Source organism: Amphiura filiformis, chromosome 5 (genome assembly GCF_039555335.1).
Source record: "Amphiura filiformis chromosome 5, Afil_fr2py, whole genome shotgun sequence".
Lineage (NCBI taxonomy): Eukaryota > Metazoa > Echinodermata > Ophiuroidea > Amphilepidida > Amphiuridae > Amphiura > Amphiura filiformis.
Genome location: NC_092632.1, coordinates 18,708,895 through 18,733,192, shown reverse-complemented (window position 1 = coordinate 18,733,192; position 24,298 = coordinate 18,708,895). Strand labels below are relative to the sequence as shown.

At 34.7% G+C, this 24,298-nt stretch overlaps 1 protein-coding gene across 1 annotated transcript in view; it reads right to left on the bottom strand.

Annotated features, from left to right (window-relative positions):
* The window catches only part of LOC140152755 (cytosolic non-specific dipeptidase-like), a 44,244-nt gene extending 20,390 nt beyond the window's left edge, over window positions 1-23,854 (bottom strand). Inside the window, exons 1-7 of the mRNA XM_072175239.1 lie at window positions 23,733-23,854; window positions 16,763-16,886; window positions 16,168-16,338; window positions 15,477-15,632; window positions 15,100-15,180; window positions 14,894-14,967; window positions 13,247-13,321 (exon numbers count right to left, since the gene is read on the bottom strand). Coding sequence (XP_072031340.1) covers window positions 13,247-13,321; window positions 14,894-14,967; window positions 15,100-15,180; window positions 15,477-15,632; window positions 16,168-16,338; window positions 16,763-16,886; window positions 23,733-23,764 — 713 coding nt within the window. The 5' untranslated portion in view covers window positions 23,765-23,854. The remainder of the gene's footprint in view (window positions 1-13,246; window positions 13,322-14,893; window positions 14,968-15,099; window positions 15,181-15,476; window positions 15,633-16,167; window positions 16,339-16,762; window positions 16,887-23,732) is intronic.
* Window positions 23,855-24,298: the final 444 nt, after the last annotated feature.

Here is a 24,298-nt window from a genome sequence, read left to right as displayed (position 1 = left end):
CTATATTTGTAGTGTTTTTGAATTATGAGACAAACACGAGATTTTAGTCATAATTACGAAATGTGTGTAATTTAGCATAGGAGGTGTTTTCAGTGACCATTCCTAAATAATCCAACATCTTTATCAACAATTTTATTGTGATTCAAAGGGATATTATATACTCCCAAATCGTGTGCAATATGACGCTCATACAACATTTTGTTTTTTAAGTTATGGGACAAAAATGACATTTTAGAGCAGTTTAGAGCCATAATTACGAAACGTGTGTTGTTTTAGCATAGGGGGAGTGGTTTCAGTGACCACTCCTAAATAAAACAATTTCTTTATTAACAATTTTGTTATGATTTCAAAATAATCCACTCTCAAATCGTGTGCAATATGAAGCTCATACGACATTCCGTTTTTGAGTTATGACACAAAAAAACGAAATTTAGATTTGAGAATTATATTTGAATTCAAAATTGTTGATAAAGAAATTGTCTTTTAGGAAGTGTCACCGAATCACCCCTCATGCTAAAAACACACATTTCGCAATTATAGCTCTAAACTGCTTCTAAAATGTCGTTTTTGTCCCATAACTCAAAAACAGAATGTTGTATGATCTTCATATTTCACAGGATTTGGAGGTAGACTCATGTACTTAGGAATCATAAGACAATGGTTGATAAAGAAATTGGTTGGTTCAGGGCGTGGACACTGAAACACCCCATACTCTAACATACACGCATTTAATGAAATTTTTATGCTATATCTCAAAACCGAGAAATCGTATCGCGGCTCTAAGGTGCATGATTCCGAGTTGTTTAATTTATTTTTGAAATTAATATTTAAAGTTCACCTTCATAGCACTTGTCAGATAGGTGAACGAACGTTACAAAACAGAAAAATGAGTTTTAATTAAACATTAAAACCGCATGTACGTTAAGATTGTAAGGAAGTCAATAATAAACTACGACTATCTTCAGTAGATAGCATTAACTTGTTTTTGACATGATGTAACAACTATCTTCAGCAGATTTGTGCTTCACATTTTTGTGTATGGGGTGTGTGTATAATGTGGGGGGGGGGTGCGTGCGAGGTGTTGGGCGTGGGATGTATGTGAGGTAGGGCGGAGGGAGTTTGTAGGACTATTATAAGATCACATTTAAATCGGAAAGTATTTCATTTGGGGGCTTTTGGGAAAGAAAGAAAGAAATAATTTAATTAATTAATCAAACGTAGAGAAAGAAAGGAAGAAAGAAAGACAGAAAAAATAAATCAAAAATGTATACTTCATGTATTTATAATAAACAAATATTTTCACCGGGTTCACCGTCGCAAATAATAAATGAAACAGAAAAGTAATACCGCCTGGGAATCGAACCCAGGACCTCATGTTTACAAGACCTATGCCTTAACCACTCGGCCACGTGAGCTTCGTGATTAAGCTGCTTGCAATTTGAACATATAAGCGGTCACTTCAACCTTTTTCCACGTTCATGTTTTTATTTATGTCAAATGTCTTTCGTTCATTCATTCATTCATTCATTCATTCATTTTTCTTTCCTTCTTTCTTTCTTTTTTCTTTCCTTTTTTCTTTATTTCTTTCTTTCTTTCTTTCTTTCTTTCTTTCTTTCTTTCTTTCTTTCTTTCTTTCTTTATTTCTTTATTTTTAATACAAAGAAAGAAAAAAAAGAAGCATTGAAAATAATGAATGCATAATTTAGCGATGATTCACGCAATTAAAACACGAATAGTCAAAGGGTGTAAAGTGTAAACCCATAATGGTAATCTGTAATGGTAAACTGCTGCATTGAATAGCGTGCATACTGAGCAGTTTGCCCTGCATTGATATTAATATATACGTATAGATATTTATTTCAATTCAAAATGGCAAACTGTTAACAAATGTCATAAATGCGATCAATTTGTCATTCCTTTTGTATTCAAACATTCTCAATTGGTGTAGCCAAGGTAAACGAACGTCAGGCTCCATGAGATACGGCCTAAAAACCATAAAATGTGGATTTTGGACCATTTTGTCATTATGGTAAACTGATCCACTTTGCCATTTGCACTATGCAGCTTTACACTTTCCCCGATACCTGACTACTATAAAAGACCAAAACTGATTACTTCGATTGCGAAATGGCAGCGTGGCGCAACGGCTTAGTCCTTCGACTGGTAATCTTTTGACTATTCATTGATGCGAATGGTTCGAGTCCCCGTGGTGGTCGAATTTTTTTTCTTTAAGTGTATTCAATTGTTGTTTTCTTTTTTCTTTTTTTTCTCACCGCAAAAGCGTATCTTATTAAAAATAATATTCAGAAATGAGTTGTTTCAAATTGTTACATCACAATCTTTCTGATTCGTTCGGATAAGCCTATACTCAGCAAACGCAAGTTTTACAGAAAACATTTACATGTTGGATTATATTATAAAGGGTACAGAACGTTTTAATAAAATTCAAAAACATTTTGGAAAACATGCTGCAAAACATTGTAATATTTTTTAAAACTATATTTGTAGTGTTTTTGAATTATGATACAAACACGAGATTTTAGTCATAATTACGAAATGTGTGTAATTTAGCATAGGAGGTGTTTTCAGTGACCATTCCTAAATAATCAACATCTTTATCAACAATTTTATTGTGATTCAAAGGGATATTATATACTCCCAAATCGTGTGCAATATGACGCTCATACAACATTTTGTTTTTAAGTTATGGGACAAAAATAACATTTTAGAGCAGTTTAGAGCCATAATTACGAAACGTGTGTTGTTTAGCATAGGGGGTGGTTTCAGTGACCACTCCCTAAATAAAACAATTTCTTTATTAACAATTTTGTTATGATTTCAAAGCATATAATCCACTCTCAAATCGTGTGCAATATGAAGCTCATACGACATTCCGTTTTTGAGTTATGACACAAAAACGAAATTTAGATGAAATATTTTGCATTCGGTAGAGACAATCAACGAAAAAGTCTTGAAACGCTTGCGTGTAAATAACGGAAAACTGTCACCCCTCTCCCCGTGCAATGTTGAGAAATACCAAAGTCTTCAGCGGTTTCCCAATGTGTTCCAACATTGATTGATGGGGAGAGGGAAGGTAAATCATTGTTGTAGATGTCATGCTTGTTCCCAGGCAAAATATACGTCATTTCCATGATCATATGAAATTCTGCACGGAATTTCGACAGAGTGTACCAAGCGTTCCAAGGACTTTTTTCGTAGATTGTCTCTGCCGAATGCAAAATATTTCATCTAAATTTCGTTTTTGTCTCATAACTCAAAATGGAATGTCGTATGAGCTTCTCATTGCACACGATTTGAGAGTGGATTATATGCTTTGGAATCATAACAAAATTGTTGATAAAGAAATTGGTTTCTTTAGGAAGTGGTCACTGGAATCACCCCTATGCTAAAATACACACATTTCGCAATTATAGCTCTAAACTGCTCTAAAATGTCGTTTTTGTCCCATAACTCAAAAACAGAATGTTGTATGATCTTCATATTTCACAGGATTTGGAGGTAGACCATGTACTTAGGAATCATAATACAATTGTTGATAAAGAAATTGGTTGGTTCAGGGAGTGGACACTGAAACACCCCATACCCTAACATACACGCATTTAATGAAATTTTTATGCTATATCTCAAAACCGAGAAATCGTATCGCGGCTCTAAGGTGCATGATTCCGAGTTGTTTAATTTATTTCTGAAATTAATATTTAAAGTTCACCTTCATAGCACTTGTCAGATAGGTGAACGAACGTTACAAAACAGAAAAATGAGTTTTAATTAAACATTAAAACCGCATGTACGTTAAGATTGTAAGGAAGTCAATAATAAACTACGACTATCTTCAGTAGATAGCATTAACTTGTTTTTGACATGATGTAACAACTATCTTCAGCAGATTTGTGCTTCACATTTTTGTGTATGGGGGTGTGTATAATGTGGGGGGTGCGTGCGAGGTGTTGGGCGTGGGATGTATGTGAGGTAGGGCGGAGGGAGTTTGTAGGACTATTATAAGATCACATTTAAATCGGAAAGTATTTCATTTGGGGGCTTTTGGGAAAGAAAGAAAGAAATAATTTAATTAATTAATCAAACGTAGAGAAAGAAAGGAAGAAAGAAAGAAAGAAAAAATAAATCAAAAATGTATACTTCATGTATTTATAATAAACAAATATTTTCACCGGGTTCACCGTCGCAAATAATAAATGAAACAGAAAAAGTAATACCGCCTGGGAATCGAACCCAGGACCTCATGTTTACAAGACCTATGCCTTAACCACTCGGCCACGTGAGCTTCGTGATTAAGCTGCTTGCAATTTGAACATATAAGCGGTCACTTCAACCTTTTTCCACGTTCATGTTTTTATTTATGTCAAATGTCTTTCGTTCATTCATTCATTCATTCATTCATTCATTTTTCTTTCCTTCTTTCTTTCTTTTTTCTTTCCTTTTTTCTTTCTTTCTTTCTTTCTTTCTTTCTTTCTTTCTTTCTTTCTTTCTTTCTTTCTTTCTTTATTTATTTTTAATACAAAGAAAGAAAAAAAAGAAGCATTGAAAATAATGAATGCATAATTTAGCGATGATTCACGCAATTAAAACACGAATAGTCAAAGGGTGTAAAGTGTAAACCCATAATGGTAATCTGTAATGGTAAACTGCTGCATTGAATAGCGTGCATACTGAGCAGTTTGCCCTGCATTGATATTAATATATACGTATAGATATTTATTTCAATTCAAAATGGCAAACTGTTAACAAATGTCATAAATGCGATCAATTTGTCATTCCTTTTGTATTCAAACATTCTCAATTGGTGTAGCCAAGGTAAACGAACGTCAGGCTCCATGAGATACGGCCTAAAAACCATAAAATGTGGATTTTGGACCATTTTGTCATTATGGTAAACTGATCCACTTTGCCATTTGCACTATGCAGCTTTACACTTTCCCCGATACCTGACTACTATAAAAGACCAAAACTGATTACTTCGATTGCGAAATGGCAGCGTGGCGCAACGGCTTAGTCCTTCGACTGGTAATCTTTTGACTATTCATTGATGCGAATGGTTCGAGTCCCCGTGGTGGTCGAATTTTTTTCTTTAAGTGTATTCAATTGTTGTTTTCTTTTTTCTTTTTTTTCTCACCGCAAAAGCGTATCTTATTAAAAATAATATTCAGAAATGAGTTGTTTCAAATTGTTACATCACAATCTTTCTGATTCGTTCGGATAAGCCTATACTCAGCAAACGCAAGTTTTACAGAAAACATTTACATGTTGGATTATATTATAAAGGGTACAGAACGTTTTAATAAAATTCAAAAACATTTTGGAAAACATGCTGCAAAACATTGTAATATTTTTTAAAACTATATTTGTAGTGTTTTTGAATTATGAGACAAACACGAGATTTTAGTCATAATTACGAAATGTGTGTAATTTAGCATAGGAGGTGTTTTCAGTGACCATTCCTAAATAATCAACATCTTTATCAACAATTTTATTGTGATTCAAAGGGATATTATATACTCCCAAATCGTGTGCAATATGACGCTCATACAACATTTTGTTTTTAAGTTATGGGACAAAAATGACATTTTAGAGCAGTTTAGAGCCATAATTACGAAACGTTGTTGTTTAGCATCGGAGAGAGTTTCATGTCTCTGCCGAATGCAAAATTTATTTCATCTAAATTTTGTTTTTATGATTTCAAAATGGAATGTCGTATGAGCTCTCAAATCATTGCAATATGATTTGAGAGTGGATTATATGTTTTTGAGAATCAAAACAAAATTGTTGATAAAGAAATATTTTGAAGTGGTCACTGAATCACCCTGCCTATGCTAAAATACACACATTTCGCAATTATAGCTCTAAACTGTTTCTAAAATGTCGTTTTTGTCCCATAACTCAAAAACAGAATGTTGTATGATCTTCATATTTCACAGGATTTGGAGGTAGACTCATGTACTTAGGAATCATAATACAATTGTTGATAAAGAAATTGGTTGGTTCAGGAGTGGACACTGAAACACCCCATACCCTAACATACACGCATTTAATGAAATTTTTATGCTATATCTCAAAACCGAGAAATCGTATCGCGGCTCTAAGGTGCATGATTCCGAGTTGTTTAATTTATTTTTGAAATTAATATTTAAAGTTCACCTTCATAGCACTTGTCAGATAGGTGAACGAACGTTACAAAACAGAAAAATGAGTTTTAATTAAACATTAAAACCGCATGTACGTTAAGATTGTAAGGAAGTCAATAATAAACTACGACTATCTTCAGTAGATAGCATTAACTTGTTTTTGACATGATGTAACAACTATCTTCAGCAGATTTGTGCTTCACATTTTTTTGTATGGGGTGTGTGTATAATGTGGGGGGGGTGCGTGCGAGGTGTTGGGCGTGGGATGTATGTGAGGTAGGGCGGAGGGAGTTTGTAGGACTATTATAAGATCACATTTAAATCGGAAAGTATTTCATTTGGGGGCTTTTGGGAAAGAAAGAAAGAAATAATTTAATTAATTAATCAAACGTAGAGAAAGAAAGGAAGAAAGAAAGACAGAAAAAATAAATAAAAAATGTATACTTCATGTATTTATAATAAACAAATATTTTCACCGGGTTCACCGTCGCAAATAATAAATGAAACAGAAAAAGTAATACCGCCTGGGAATCGAACCCAGGACCTCATGTTTACAAGACCTATGCCTTAACCACTCGGCCACGTGAGCTTCGTGATTAAGCTGCTTGCAATTTGAACATATAAGCGGTCACTTCAACCTTTTTCCACGTTCATGTTTTTATTTATGTCAAATGTCTTTCGTTCATTCATTCATTCATTCATTCATTCATTCATTCATTTTTCTTTCTTTCTTTCTTTCTTTTTTCTTTCTTTTCTTTTTTTTTCTTTCTTTCTTTCTTTCTTTTTTCTTTCTTTCTTTCTTTCTTTCTTTCTTTATTTTTAATACAAAGAAAGAAAAAAAGAAGCATTGAAAATAATGAATGCATAATTTAGCGATGATTCACGCAATTAAAACACGAATAGTCAAAGGGTGTAAAGTGTAAACCCATAATGGTAATCTGTAATGGTAAACTGCTGCATTGAATAGCGTGCATACTGAGCAGTTTGCCCTGCATTGATATTAATATATACGTATAGATATTTATTTCAATTCAAAATGGCAAACTGTTAACAAATGTCATAAATGCGATCAATTTGTCATTCCTTTTGTATTCAAACATTCTCAATTGGTGTAGCCAAGGTAAACGAACGTCAGGCTCCATGAGATACGGCCTAAAAGCATAAAATGTGGATTTTGGACCATTTTGTCATTATGGTAAACTGATCCACTTTGCCATTTGCACTATGCAGCTTTACACTTTCCCCGATACCTGACTACTATAAAAGACCAAAACTGATTACTTCGATTGCGAAATGGCAGCGTGGCGCAACGGCTTAGTCCTTCGACTGGTAATCTTTTGACTATTCATTGATGCGAATGGTTCGAGTCCCCGTGGTGGTCGAATTTTTTTCTTTAAGTGTATTCAATAATTGTTGTTTTCTTTTTTCTTTTTTTTCTCACCGCAAAAGCGTATCTTATTAAAAATAATATTCAGAAATGAGTTGTTTCAAATTGTTACATCACAATCTTTCTGATTCGTTCGGATAAGCCTATACTCAGCAAACGCAAGTTTTACAGAAAACATTTACATGTTGGATTATATTATAAAGGGTACAGAACGTTTTAATAAAATTCAAAAACATTTTGGAAAACATGCTGCAAAACATTGTAATATTTTTTAAAACTATATTTGTAGTGTTTTTGAATTATGAGACAAACACGAGATTTTAGTCATAATTACGAAATGTGTGTAATTTAGCATAGGAGGTGTTTTCAGTTACCATTCCCTAAATAACCCAACATCTTTATCAACAATTTTATTGTGATTCAAAGGGATATTATATACTCCCAAATCGTGTGCAATATGACGCTCATACAACATTTTGTTTTTAAGTTATGGGACCAAAATGACATTTTAGAGCAGTTTAGAGCCATAATTACGAAACGTGTGTTGTTTAGCATAGAAATTAGTTTTCAGTGACCACTAAAACCTAAATAAAACAATTTCTTTATTAACAATTTTGTTATGATTCTCGAATGCAAAATATTTCATCTAAATTTCTGCTTTTGTCTCATAACTCAAAAATGAATGTCAATATGAGCTTCGACATTGCACACGATTTGAGAGATTATATGCTTTGGAATCATAACAAAATTGTTGATAAAGAAATTGGTTGCTTTTAGGAAGTGGTCACTGAATCACCCCTATGCTAAAAACACATTTCGCAATTATAGCTCTAAACTGTTCTAAAATGTCGTTTTTGTCCCATAACTCAAAAACAGAATGTTGTATGATCTTCATATTTCACAGGATTTGGAGGTAGACCATGTACTTAGGAATCATAATACAATTGTTGATAAAGAAATTGGTTGGTTCAGGAGTGGACACTGAAACACCCCATACCCTAACATACACGCATTTAATGAAATTTTTATGCTATATCTCAAAACCGAGAAATCGTATCGCGGCTCTAAGGTGCATGATTCCGAGTTGTTTAATTTATTTTTGAAATTAATATTTAAAGTTCACCTTCATAGCACTTGTCAGATAGGTGAACGAACGTTACAAAACAGAAAAATGAGTTTTAATTAAACATTAAAACCGCATGTACGTTAAGATTGTAAGGAAGTCAATAATAAACTACGACTATCTTCAGTAGATAGCATTAACTTGTTTTTGACATGATGTAACAACTATCTTCAGCAGATTTGTGCTTCACATTTTTGTGTATGGGGGTGTGTATAATGTGGGGGGTGCGTGCGAGGTGTTGGGCGTGGGATGTATGTGAGGTAGGGCGGAGGGAGTTTGTAGGACTATTATAAGATCACATTTAAATCGGAAAGTATTTCATTTGGGGCTTTTGGGAAAGAAAGAAAGAAATAATTTAATTAATTAATCAAACGTAGAGAAAGAAAGGAAGAAAGAAAGACAGAAAAATAAATCAAAATGTATACTTCATGTATTTATAATAAACAAATATTTTCACCGGGTTCACCGTCGCAAATAATAAATGAAACAGAAAAAGTAATACCGCCTGGGAATCGAACCCAGGACCTCATGTTTACAAGACCTATGCCTTAACCACTCGGCCACGTGAGCTTCGTGATTAAGCTGCTTGCAATTTGAACATAATAAGCGGTCACTTCAACCTTTTTCCACGTTCATGTTTTTATTTATGTCAAATGTCTTTCGTTCATTCATTCATTCATTCATTCATTCATTTTTCTTTCCTTCTTTCTTTCTTTTTTCTTTCCTTTTTTCTTTCTTTCTTTCTTTCTTTCTTTTTTTTTTTTTTTCTTTCTTTCTTTCTTTTTTTTTTTCTTTCTTTCTTTCTTTCTTTCTTTCTTTCTTTATTTATTTTAATACAAAGAAAGAAAAAAGAAGCATTGAAAATAATGAATGCATAATTTAGCGATGATTCACGCAATTAAAACACGAATAGTCAAAGGGTGTAAAGTGTAAACCCATAATGGTAATCTGTAATGGTAAACTGCTGCATTGAATAGCGTGCATACTGAGCAGTTTGCCCTGCATTGATATTAATATATACGTATAGATATTTATTTCAATTCAAAATGGCAAACTGTTAACAAATGTCATAAATGCGATCAATTTGTCATTCCTTTTGTATTCAAACATTCTCAATTGGTGTAGCCAAGGTAAACGAACGTCAGGCTCCATGAGATACGGCCTAAAAACCATAAAATGTGGATTTTGGACCATTTTGTCATTATGGTAAACTGATCCACTTTGCCATTTGCACTATGCAGCTTTACACTTTCCCCGATACCTGACTACTATAAAAGACCAAAACTGATTACTTCGATTGCGAAATGGCAGCGTGGCGCAACGGCTTAGTCCTTCGACTGGTAATCTTTTGACTATTCATTGATGCGAATGGTTCGAGTCCCCGTGGTGGTCGAATTTTTTTCTTTAAGTGTATTCAATTGTTGTTTTTTTTTCTTTTTTTCTCACCGCAAAAGCGTATCTTATTAAAAATAATATTCAGAAATGAGTTGTTTCAAATTGTTACATCACAATCTTTCTGATTCGTTCGGATAAGCCTATACTCAGCAAACGCAAGTTTTACAGAAAACATTTACATGTTGGATTATATTATAAAGGGTACAGAACGTTTTAATAAAATTCAAAAACATTTTGGAAAACATGCTGCAAAACATTGTAATATTTTTTTAAAACTATATTTGTAGTGTTTTTGAATTATGAGACAAACACGAGATTTTAGTCATAATTACGAAATGTGTGTAATTTAGCATAGGAGGTGTTTTCAGTGACCATTCCCTAAATAATCCAACATCTTTATCAACAATTTTATTGTGATTCAAAGGGATATTATATACTCCCAAATCGTGTGCAATATGACGCTCATACAACATTTTGTTTTTAAGTTATGGGACAAAAATGACATTTTAGAGCAGTTTAGAGCCATAATTACGAAACGTGTGTTGTTTAGCATAGGGGGTGGTTTCAGTGACCACTCCCTAAATAAAACAATTTCTTTATTAACAATTTTGTTATGATTTCAAAGCATATAATCCACTCTCAAATCGTGTGCAATATGAAGCTCATACGACATTCCGTTTTTGAGTTATGACACAAAAACGAAATTTAGATGAAATATTTTGCATTCGGTAGAGACAATCAACGAAAAAAGTCTTGAAACGCTTGCGTGTAAATAACGGAAAACTGTCACCCCCTCTCCCCGTGCAATGTTGAGAAATACCAAAGTCTTCAGCGGTTTCCCAATGTGTTCCAACATTGATTGATGGGGAGAGGGAAGGGTAAATCATTGTTGTAGATGTCATGCTTGTTCCCAGGCAAAATATACGTCATTTCCATGATCATATGAAATTCTGCACGGAATTTCGACAGAGTGTACCAAGCGTTCCAAGGACTTTTTTCGTAGATTGCAGGTACCAGTGATGTTCACCCCCTGCATAAACAAAGACAGGTATATCATAATTGGAACCAGCAAACAACAGCTGCATTTTTTAGCTCGAATTTAAGACCTCATTCGTTGAAATTGTTCAAGAAATAAAGACACGCCGATCCAAAACGCCAAGGAAGATGCCAATATAAAAGTTGCAGTTTGCTCCATTACATGCCCTATTGATTTGTACCCAAAGCGTTCGAGAACAAGAGAACTAACGTCATGCTTCCATTGATTAGTAAAACTAAATTAGTAGCGTTGTGCTTTCATTGATTATAAAAGTGTAACTTTTTGCTTCTTCATTAGAATTAAGGTCACCGTTTCTTTAATTCCCTACCAATTTCAACAAAAAGGTCTTACATCAGAGATAAAGAGTACAGGTATTGTCTGCTTGTTTTAATTTGGACCTATTTGTCTTTATTTAGGATACATAGGGTGAACACAACTGGTCCATTCTTTGGCTTAATGTATAATCATGTATTTGAATGAGAGCACTTAACATCATGAACATACACAATGCGCAATAAAGACACCAGAATCTGAAACCGACTTAAACGTATACTCCAACTCATGTTTTTCTATTCCCAATATATCCAACTGGCTGAATATTCTGTAATTCACTCCACTTCAATTTGCACGCATTACCTTTTTTGTCATAAAATCAAAACGGTTGCTAAGTCCGTCATTTTTGCACACAAGGTCATTGTCATTTATAACAGTTTAAGGGGGTACTACACCCATTGCATTGTTTTTGCATTTTTTTGCATTTTGTAAAGAAATGAGAAAAAGAAATTGGACAAAGTGGTATGCAAAATGAAGGGGCAAATCTTCTCGTTCAATTGGTGGCATCAGTATCAATGACGCGTACATGCTTCTAATGGTATAAGCCAAAAAGTGGTACATCACTGATGTTTTAAATTCACTTCATTTTGGAAAGCTTACTATCAACGGATTTGGTTAAAATTTTGGATATGTGTTGCTAACACATTAGGGAAATAATGTTGATATGTAAAATGGGAATAAGTGGTCCCTGATTTCTTTTATGACTTCATGAACTTGGTGCTCCACAACTATCAAAAAACGAACCGGTTAAAATGCTTCTATTTTCAATGTTGAGCTATATTTTGTATTTTGAACTTGCGACACTATTTCACTGAAACTTAATTAAACCATAGGTAACAGGTTATCACAACCACACTACAGCAATGTTGAAAAAGATTGTATTTTTTGTCACCTATACCACCATATTAGGTAGTTTTCCGTAAGCTTCATTTTTGTGATTTTGGTAACTATTTTATATTTATTTGCCCAATCCATCTCAACTAGGCAATCTAAATTGTACTCACCATTTACATCCCAAGGTATTTTAGTATATCCACCTCACACATTTCCATTATATATCCAGTAACAGACAAAATATCAAAATTGATGCCTCATTATGACATGTATGATATCACAGACTATCACATGTATGCCTGAATTTGACCTGAACCAATTGACCTATAACCTGACCTTTGATGACCTTATAGCCTTTTTTAATCTCTTTTCCTAACAACACATTATGGAAAATACATACATGGTGTAGTATTAAATTGTCTATGTGGAAGAGATTAGGCCTATTTAATTTATTCAGTGTTATAATCAGTGAGTACATTTCTATAGATAGTATAACAAAGGATTTAATGTATTCTATTCATGTATTCTACTTGGACATGTTCAATAGAATAAATTATGGTTTGTTATGAAACACACATCTCAGTTACTAGGTTACAGTAAACAAAAAATATATAGGGCTAAAAATGATTTTCTAAAATGGTTTAAAATCACTTTGTAGGTAGAGATATTTTATAAGTTTAGGACATGAGATGATGAACATATTTATGTAGTTCATAGATTTGCAAGAAAAAAAAGAAGAGGGGTACTGATTAAAATCAGGGTATTATTCCCCCTTAAATATAAAGAATTCAGCCTGGTTCCAAAATAAAGATGGCTTCTGTGACTCGCCCTGTACAACAGATGTCATGTCAACTATCAAAGTGTATGGTGTTTAAAATAATGTTCAAATGTTCATGATCTCAAGGGTAGGCTATATAAACAGTGCAACGCTACCAAAATTTATATTTGTAACAAACAATTGTATATTATGTACTTACACAGATCCGCCATACACTCCAGAATGCAGGTCTCTAGCTGCACATTCTATTTCAAGGAAGAAGTAGGCAGAGCCCCTAAAGTAAAATAAATCAGTTCGATATACACTATTGAAAATGGCCCGTTTTTAAGTTTGCATGATTTTTTTTTATTTCACAGCAATCTTCCTTTAAAAAAAAACACTTAAATTTCACATAATTATATCTTCAATACAGGAATTTCTTTTTCAGTGTGTCTCGAAAATGACCGTAAAACTATATAATACAGGATGTATCGAAAATGACCATTAACTTGTAGTTTTAAGGTTTAAAGTTAACCCGCTAGTTGAGTAAACGGGAGCGGTTAGTAAACGGGAGAGGTTGATTTTAACTTTATCCCAACAAACATAAAACATTAATGTTAGAAGAGTTTGCAAGAAAACGTTTCAATTTCGGGTTATAATGAGTATAAAACATGTAAGCAACTTGTTTCAAAGTTGCAGCAAAACATTTTAAGCGAGCCCGTGTTGTTAATAGCTAGGCCTACAATATAGCCAGGATTTATTTGCGGGGGCCGCAGAATTTCATAAATGTGGACTTTCAAAGTTCCACTAAAGTGGGCTCACCCACCCTAACATTTAATCTTTTCGGGCTATACTGAACAGTTGAACGACTCTGTTGGCTACATTTTAACATTCCCTTTGAAAAGTTGACTTTTTTGCAAAACTATCACCCAATGACCCCCCTTTCATCAGCTTACACCCAATGATCCCCCGAAATGGCTTCAAGGCCTTTGCTTTGACCAAGTTTCCAAATGGGGACACAGACGGCTGCACGGCGCGCGACACAACGGTGCTTCGTGGCCATTCAAAAAGGTGGCGGCAAAAACTTAGAGTGTACCCCCTTCCCACATTCCTGTATCCGCCACTGTTTCAGAGAAGCAGTCAGTCACGTATATGCCCAGACAAACAAGTGGTATGTCTATGCGTATATGTACATAGGCCTACGCGCGGTAAGCCAACATTAAGTGCGTCCATACCATGCGCCGCAATGCGCGTGAAACTGAACCATATACTCCAGAATGCAGATCTCTAGCTGCACATTCTATTTCAACGAAGAAGTATGCAATGCCTCTATGTAAAGTTTAAAACGTAAAATAAAATTTAAAACGATGTATTAGGCCTATCATTCATAATTTGTTACGATTCAAATTGCCATGTTCAAATATTTATCCAATATTGATCCTTAAATAATTATTAGAATTTGAACATAGCTTATGATAGCTATCTAATTTTATTACTCCATAGAATAATCTACGTAAATGGAAAAGCTCTTGAATTGGATCAGTGTGGTCTGTGTAGGCCTATATATCCTTTTTCGGGAAGGAAAAAGTTCTTCCAAGTGAGAGAACGTGCATCATTTTGGCCCTGTTTTACTGTGATAATTAAAAAAAAAATCAATTGTGCACTATTTTAGCTCAAAATTAAGGTGAAAATTTGTGTTAACAGGCCAATTTTCAATTGTACATTATTTTTGCGTAAAATAAGATTGATATTGTGTGTTTACCAGTCACATTCGAATTTCACATTGGGAACGAGGAGGATAGAGGGGTTGAAATTTCAATTTGGATGGTGGTTTTATAAGACCACACTGAATACCATGTTCACTTACCGCAATCCGTATGTGATACAAGGTTTGGTTGTGCCTAGCCAATAGTTGTCAGATATGCATACATAGTCAACATCCTAAAGAAAGCAATGAAATTGGGGAAAAAGTTCGTGATAAGCAACAATATTTTTATACTGCTATCTGCATAATGTTTACATTATTTTGTAAAAATGCGTCGTTTAAAAACTCAATTGAAAAGTATAATGTACCGAAAAGAAGGTGTCCTTCTTGTTATGGATGAGCTCCTCCAATCCTTCTGATCCGGACTCTTCCATACCTTCAAAGCAAAACTGTATCATAGAAAAACAAATCAAATAGGCTAATTTCAGTTTAAAATGAGGTAAAAATACAATTGTTACAAGGGGTATTCTATGATCGCTCTTTCTCAGTATTAACATTAAAATGATGATATAATTTTTCTGTTTTAAAACCTAAGACAATAAACCTAGTTAACCTCCAACGCATACAATATCTGTGATTGCATTCACTCAAAAGATTCAAACACCAAGGAATTTACAGCGTAGATCCATGCCATGAATCATTCGGTCTGGGGAATTGCTAATTTGGATATATTAAAAACACTTACCTTAATATTGATGGGAATGTCCCTTTTCAGAGTTTGGTAAGCTTCTATTGCATTGATCCAGCATAGCACTGGACCTTTGTCATCCGTTGAGCCACGCCCATATAGTTTGCCATCTTTTTTGGTTAGGACAAATGGCTCGGTATCCCAGCCATCAGACTGTAAGTAAAATTGTCACATAATATGGCTGTAGCAATAGTTGAAATGTCTGGAATGTTTAGGATTGATCAGTGATTGATTTAATAAATGAACAACTGAATTACAAAAATGTGTGACCTATAGTGCATTCCGAGTACATCCTAGCATCTTAAAATATTTATAAGCATATTTTGATTTACACCTCTGGTCCACTTTACAATGTAACACATTGTTACGTTCGATCAAAATAGCTCATTATGTAAGGAAAGATGCAGTTTTGAAAGTTGCACTTTGGTTCAACGAATTCTCACAAAGCATACATTCTGGTGCAGAATGTAATGTAAATTCTGCATGCTTTGTGAGAGTTGAATGGACCGAAGTGCAGACTCCCGGGCAGACTCTTACGGCATTTTTCATACGCAACAATGTATGACATTGTTAGCTATCGAAAACTTTTCAAACTGGTTAATTTCTTGAAAAGAAAATCGATTTATTTTGAGACAGTAATAGGAGAAATTTAGAACTTGTCAACCCTTTATAAGTGCTACATATTCACCAATTTTGCTGGTTGAACATCAAGATGTCCATAAATGCAGACAGTATTCTTCTTTGGATCGTTACCAAGGTAACCCAGTATCACCGGTGGTAGTGGAATTTCTGATCCATCTGGTTGTTTTTGCATTCCAACCTCTTCCAAAGTAACTACACCACCTAAATCGGTCAACATCTGAAGGCACATAAATTAACGTAATAGTTTTAAAAGTAATTGTGCCATCATGACAGGGATTACTCACTGAACTCGATTTAATCATGTTTAGCTGAAATGGTCGTTATTTGCTATGATGGGTCTGCTTTCGGAACAAAGTACTCTTCTACACAAAACACAGTACACATGGCTCTGAACAGAGCCGTGCAAATTGTCCAAATTGTGTTCCCTTTTTATGGGGGTGGGGTGGAGGCCGGAGGGGGGTAGTAGGCCCGGGCCCCCTGGACCCACTCCTGATCCGAGTTTAATGGTGCGACGATTTCTTATTTTCTAATTGGGGATATGCCAATGTAGGCCTATGTGAATTGCAGCCATGCGCCATTCATGCATATTTATAAGTTCCGTATCGTTGATATTGTCAAACTTGTTTCAAAAAGAATATTACCTTAGCAGTGGTTTCAACCATTCTTCGGACCTCTGACCTTGTCTCGGGCCAGGTTGATACACTTTTGATAGCTACGGCATCAGCAAGACGCTTGACATACTTGTCTTCATTTTCATCAACCAACCTGAAGCATGAAACAAAATGTTAGATCGTTTTGGAACAGGATTTTATAAGAAACCGTTATACCGCACCGTTAACATATTAAATTGATGGTAAATTTGAGGAGTTTGGTTACCCACGCACGTTGTTGAAGAGCGTTAAAATAATCATGTTAATTGTACCACTATTGACACTGACGTTTCGTTGTCTACTCCCGGTATCTACCAGGGCGTAACCAGACCTGACCTTCCGGGGGGCAAGATTGAAACATTTCCAAATTTTTGACCAAAAGTTGTATTATTTATGTGCGCATCGCGAGCGGCTTGCCGCGAAGTGATAAACGGGTGGGGTCCAGGGGCCCGCGTTAGGGCCCCTGGTGGGGTCCAGGGGCAAAGCCCCGGCGGGGATCAAGGGGGTGGAGCCCCCTGAAGCTCATGTTTTTTGGTTACGCCACTGGTATCTACTATACCTCAGTTTTATGAGCACAATTAAACCGATTCCTCGTAAAGACGATGGGTTGACTTTTTCAAGAAAAATAGTGTAAGGTTATATAGATTAGATTGTGAAATGGCGGACATTGCACTCTCGTGGGGGTGGTTCTTCCAAAAATCGTACGGGGATGTGACACGCAGACTTTTGGATACTGACTTTCTATATAATCTACTTTTTGCTATTTTTTGCTATCCATCAGTATACCAATTTTCAACAAAGCACCCAAATTTACACTAATTGGGTGCTTTTATGGGCATTTTTGTCATTATTATGTTTTGATGGATCCAAGTGTGTGAAAATATTGGATCCGAAACATAATAATGTTAAAATTAGATGCTTTACGCCCAATATTTATATGGGCTCAATCGATCCAATTTTATATCAAAATGCGCCCAATAGTGAGCGCATTGGTCTCCACTTAAAACCCACCATCGATCTACAAATCACTGAAAGGGTACCCCCAAACCGGGGATTTGTTATTTGGCTAGTTAGCATTTGGCTAGTTAAATTCAAAATCAATAGAGGGCGTCCTATTTTGGCTAGTTAAATGTTGGTCGCTCAGGCTAGTTAAATTTTTGTCCCTCAGGCTAGTTAAAATTTTGTGTGTCATTTTTTTGTCGGTCAGGCTAGTTAAATTTTTGTCCCTCAGGCTAGTTAAAATTTTGTCCCTTAGGCTAGTTAAATTTTTGTCAGTCAGGCTAGTTAAATTTTTTTCCCTCAGGCTAGTTAAATTTGTGTCCCTTAGGCTAGTTAAATTTTAGTCCCTCAGGCTAGTTAAAATGTTGTCCCTCCGGCTAGTTAAATTTTAGTCTCTCAGGCTAGTTAAATCAGATGAACATTTATAAAATTGCTTTGTACCATCCATATAGAATTGAGTATGATAACACAAAAGCTGAGGTGAGCATGGTGAGGCCAGCATGGTCTTGACACCATGATAATGGGATTTGCGGACTAAAAAGGAGAAAGGACTTGGGGAGTTTCATTACTAGGAGTTACAGTGTCTGTCAAAATGATCTCATCTCTTGTGGCAAATTCATTAACCCCCATTCAATAAATATAGCTCAAAGTTGACCTCAAGTTGAAGAGTATGGGATTTTTACCCAACAGACTCAAAGGTCATTGTATGCTGTACAAGTATATTGGGGTTAAAGAACAGAGCATGTGTGACTAGCTCATGTGATTTGTGTTATAGATTTGTGGTATTAATTGTTTTAAGGGCAGTGTAATGGGAGCGAACATGGACCTTTTCGAGCATCATTATTTCTGAATTGTATGTCCAAAGTATATAAAACTATACATTTTTGGAAAGGAAATGAGTCAAGGAATCCCATGGTGACGTCAGATTTTTCAAAAATCTCGAGTTTTGAAAAATCACAAAAATCACTTTTTACCCCAATTTTTTGTGACAACTTAAAAAAAAAATCCGTTCGGAATAAAAAAATTTCAGTTAGCTTTTTATGAAGAAGAGACATGAACTTAGGGAAGGTTTTTTTATTTTTCTTGAAATTCGTCTCTTTTATCGAAATATTGAAAAAAACATGTGAAAAAGGCAATTTTGTCACTTTATTCAGCTAAAATTGCACATAATGGTGTATATTTTTGTTTAAAACAAATATTTTGAAAAAATGAGAAAACCTTCCCTAGACTTTGATGTACTCTAAACGATAGTGCAAAAATTTTACCTTTTGCTTGCATATTTTTCGAGTTATCTTGTCACAAAAATCGTGCAATATTGTCAAAAGTGAACTATGAGAAATCGACGTTTTAGTAAAAAATGTCAAAATTATGCACAAAATGTCCTTATATTTTAAAACGGCAAGACTTTCACGCTTGTAAAAGCTGTATATGGTGCATGGTCTAAATATGCATCTTTTTGCACCAATGAATTTATAATGTCTGCTTTTAGTGCGCCAAAATTCAAAATAATTAAAAAATCTAAGTGGCATTTTGACTGCAAATTTTGTTTTGTTTATACCGCATTTGCCGGCGTTAACAACATACCGAATGCGCCTTGACTGCGTTGGACATACGCGCAGAGTTGCGCCGCGTCACGCGACGCGAATCGCGCGCGTAATCACAATATTTCGCATTCGCGCATTTCTGACTCATTATTTCCCGCCAATTTACTAAGCTGTCTTGAGCCATGTGACTTTTTAGAGTTGAAAAGAGTGAAATAAAGCAAGCAAAAATACGTGTAAATATTAACCAGTTGTATTTAATCAGTTTCAAGTGAAAGAATACATCTTAGTGTTGATAAATATCAAGAAATCTCAAATTCGGGCGTGGACGAATGAGTCTTCCATTACTCTGGCCTTAACAGCCCTGGCTGCTAAACCCTTGTCCCAAGGATGTCTGTGTTTATATTTATCATTTCAGCTTGTCATATTATGTTTCAAGACAGGATATTTCTGATAGTGGAGGGGTATTGTGTTGAATGTTGGATCTGTAACCATGGTAACGGTGAACAGAAAATTCTGGAGTTAGTCAATTATCGAGGTCAATTAGACATGAAATTGCAGAAGTTTGAATGATTAGTCTGATATATATATATTTCTTTTACACAAAATGTTAGGGGCTGTGCAATAATTAAAGCCCCGGGAGAGTTTAAAAGGGGGGGGGGGGGTGGCAAACTGATTTTCCTGGTTTTTTAAGTGTTTTTGTGTATTTGCCTAATTTTGAAATGGTTTTTAGCGTATATCATTATCAGTTATGTTTCATAATAGTGTTTTACTTCTGTACATTATAAAAGATTTCTGTTTTCATTTTGGTATTTTATATTTTCCCGTTTATTTTGGGATGGAAATCATTGCTTTGTACATGTGTAATGTTTTTAACTATTTTAATTATGCTATGTGTGTATTTTAAAGGTTTTGATTGTTTTTGTATTTCTTAAGGTTGATTTGTTTTGTATAGCGATTCGTCCTTTAAAGTCGCTTTATAAATGCCGTTAATAATAATAATAATAATGTGGGAAGCAATTTTTGGCAAGCAGAAGGAGTAGAGAGGAAACAATTTTAGCACACTTTCATGGGACACCTTTTAAATAAAAATGCTCTAAACGGCTCATGAAAACACAACAGTACAGACACGCTTGGGCTAAAAAAAATAATAAAAAAAAATTCTTGTCTGAGTTTTCAAAAAAAAAAATGGAGAAGGAACTTTTTCAGAGACCCCCTCCTCCAAATATTATAGTAATAAACTGAAATGCATAATTTCATTAAATTTGCATTATATAATTTGGTAGGCCAATAACAATATCACTTTAGGCCTAATAAAGGTGGAGGAGGGAGATGATGAAGAAGAAACAGAGTAAGATTATATATGTTTTCTTATGTCCACCATAAACAAAAGAAATTGAAATATGGATTAGCTTTTCTGTGTCCATGATTTCAACTTTCCACTGCCAATAATCCACAAAAAACCAATTTGAAACAACACAAATCCTGTGAGGTACTACTTCTAGTGGGGGTGATAAGACCTTGCAAAATTTCAAACATGCTCATCTATAGAACAAATGTCCGGGCACATGTCTCTATTTGTAATGTTTGTAAGTTCTTGACCTTTTAATCCCGGCTTTTAATGTGTTAGGTGTAAAAACTCATACTTTAAAACTTGAGGTCAAATTGTGAGTTATGCTTGTTACATGCAGGTTTTTATCAAACTATGCACTTAAGACCATTTTGGGTTTATTTTTAGTGTTAGACACTTTGAGCACGGAGCGTCCTTGGGTATACAGAAACTCATACTCCACAACTTGAGTTTGCATTTTAAGCAATTACTGATGTATGAGGTTATTGAACTATGCCAATAAAAATGAGGCTGGTTTGCTTCCAAAGACTTGAAACAAGTCTAGCGCTTATCGAAGAAAACAAGTCTACACCATGACATTGGAAGTATAGGCATAAAAATGCAGTGCAACTCCTCAATCTTGGGAGCTCTACATAATTTACTCATTTTAGCCTGAGAATCTTTGGCATTTTGGTATGTTGGTTTATGCAGGTTTATGCAGTTTTAACTAGCCTGGGGGCCAAAATTTAACTAGCTTGAGAGACCAAAATTTAACTAGCTTGAGAGACCAAAATTTAACTAGCTTGAGAGACCAAAATTTAACTAGCTTGAGAGACCAAAATTTAACTAGCTTGATGGACAAAAATTTAACTAGCCTGAGCAACAAAATTTTAACTAGCCTAAAGGACAAAATTTAACTAGCCTGAGCGACAGAAATTTAACTAGCCTAAGGGACAAAATTTAACTAGCCTGAGCGACAAAAATTTAACTAGCCTGAGAGACAAAATTTTAACTAGCCTCAATGACAAAATTTTAACTAGCCTGAGGGACAAATATTTAACTAGCCTAAGGGACAAAATTTTAACTAGCCTGGGTGACCAACATTTAACTAGCCAAAATAGGACGCCCTCTATTGATTTTGAATTTAACTAGCCAAATGCTAACTAGCCAAATAGTTATCCCCCCCCAAACCGTGGCACATCCATTCCCTGTAGGCCTGCCTATACCTTCAACCAGGGAGACCTACCGGGATTGTACTTATCTCACCTTGAAGTACATAACACACATATGTGATGCGATCAAGCAAAATCAGTCGGAACTCGGAAATATTGATTTTGAGATATAGCCAAACAAAGGCAATATTTCCTTTTGTTTCCTATTGTTTTGGAAGCGCTTTAATTGCTCATATCTTTGGAACTGGATGTTCAATTTCAATGGGGGTTTCTGCAAAATCCAGCTTTGTAAATCCTTTTTACTATCCTATAAGAAACTGAAAATTTATTAGGCCCCTAACAGTCAATTTTGAGTTTCCGGTCACATAATTTCTGAAAACAAGTGAGGTAACTTTTTCATTATTCATTATTCATTATTTTTCTGCCTTTCATTATATGACCAACATGCATGTAAAATGTGTTGTTACTTGCCGCTCACTCACATGAAGATGGATGTTTAGCCCATGATATTCAAAAGTATATTAAAAAGAGTCTGCAAGGTTGACAACAAAATGCATGTTTTGATTTTGATTTTTCCACAAAAAATAAAGGGATATTCATCAATTTTGTTGCAAATATAACCAGTTTTTGTCGGTATTTTTGGAAAATCACAATAATGAATTCAAGTGAGGGCCAGAAAATGAAGTGAGGGAGGGTGACGGGAAACTCAAAATCGACTTTCCTTGGCCTTATTGCCGAGTTCCGACTGATTTTGCTTGATCGCATCACATATAGCGTACTCACTATAACAACTCATAGCCCAATCAAATTAAGGAATCACCTAACACTAATTGCAACAGAAACCATTTAATCACCATTCATTTCAGAAAAGTATATTTAAGGACATTAATAAAAGTAGTGGAAGAGTGCCTAATTTGCATAAATCCAAAAATGGCCGCTTATGGTCTATTGTGATGCAAGCAAGACGTTGGTATAGGCCTAGTTTTAAACAAGATTTGACCAACTTTGAATTTTCACCCCTTTATAAGCGGCCATGTTGGATATATGCAAATTAGGCACGGTTCCACTACTTGGAAGTTTTGATATTTTCTTTAATATACTTTTCTTAAATGAATAGTGATTAAATGGTTTCTCTTACAATTAGTGGTGGGTTAAGCTAAAGCCAAGAATTTTCTGCTTTACAAATGCTAAATTCCGCTTTTCTCCGCTTTGTAATTTTAGCACATTTCTGACATAATAAAATTTCACCAGAATCTTACCTTTACTGTAGTCGCCCTTCAAACTGAATTGAAGGACAGGCGTTGTACGGTAAATCTATGACGGATTTTACTTTATTTTGATGAATTTTGAAGACCATTTCATTTAGTATTTTATTTATTTATTTTCAGTTGTATTTTTTTTTCTTTTTCTAGGTCGATTTTGCTTATTTTTTATATTTTTTTCTCAGAAATGCGTTTTCCGCTTTACCTCCGAATTCCGCGATTTTCCGCTTTAGGTTAAGCCCTGATTTTCCTTAATTTGTTTGGCCTAATACCGGGGCCTAATATCTATAGACCTATGTATAATCTAGACTTACTGAATTAGTATTGAATCTAATGCTATATAGTAGCCATCAACATGATCAAATGGCCAAAAGATAAATGACGGACTATTAAACCGAATAATCGCAATTGTCAGTAGGTAAGAACACGGTCATGTCAGAAATTAATATTTTGTTCTGGGTCCGATATTCGGACTAGGTACAAGTATAATGCCAGAAGTATAACAAATACAATATGCTACCAGTAGGCCTAGTGATATCTCATGGTTGAATCTATATGATCTATACAGAATCAAATTACCTTATCGGTATCGGTATATAGGCCTATACCGTATGTCAGATTTATATTTGAGCTTAATAATCAGTGATAACAACTTACCGAAAGAATTCTGCGAGAAATTCATTTGCCATTTTAAACAGCTATAGCTACGTTAAAGCTATGTTCATTATAGTTCATTTGCTCTCAGGAAAGACCTTTGTTGTTTATTGCCAAGGGTATTGCGGGGGGTATTGTCTTGACATAACCTTGCATCGCGGTACAAAGTACATCCGTTACAGGTCAATTCCTAGATCCATATCATAAACGGCCTTCAAAGAAGAGAATTTCCTTTAAAAAGGTAGGTGCGGATTTTTTTTTCTATCCCAGCATTTTTTTTTTTATACTACAATGTATTTTTTATTTGGATGATACGCGCTGTTTAGAATATTTAAAAATATCACAAGGTACTTTTTCAATTTATTTGTATCATTATAGGGTTATAAATATGGGTGACCTTGGCCTATATAGGCCTACATGTAGTTGAGACTTTTGGTTGTTCCAATACTGTCAGATTTTGAAATTATACCGTCTTTCAAGGTGGATATTTAATAGCCATCAAGAACCCCCAACCTTGACTGAATCTTGTACCTTGCTCCAATTTAATTAAGTTGCATCCATCAAATGCA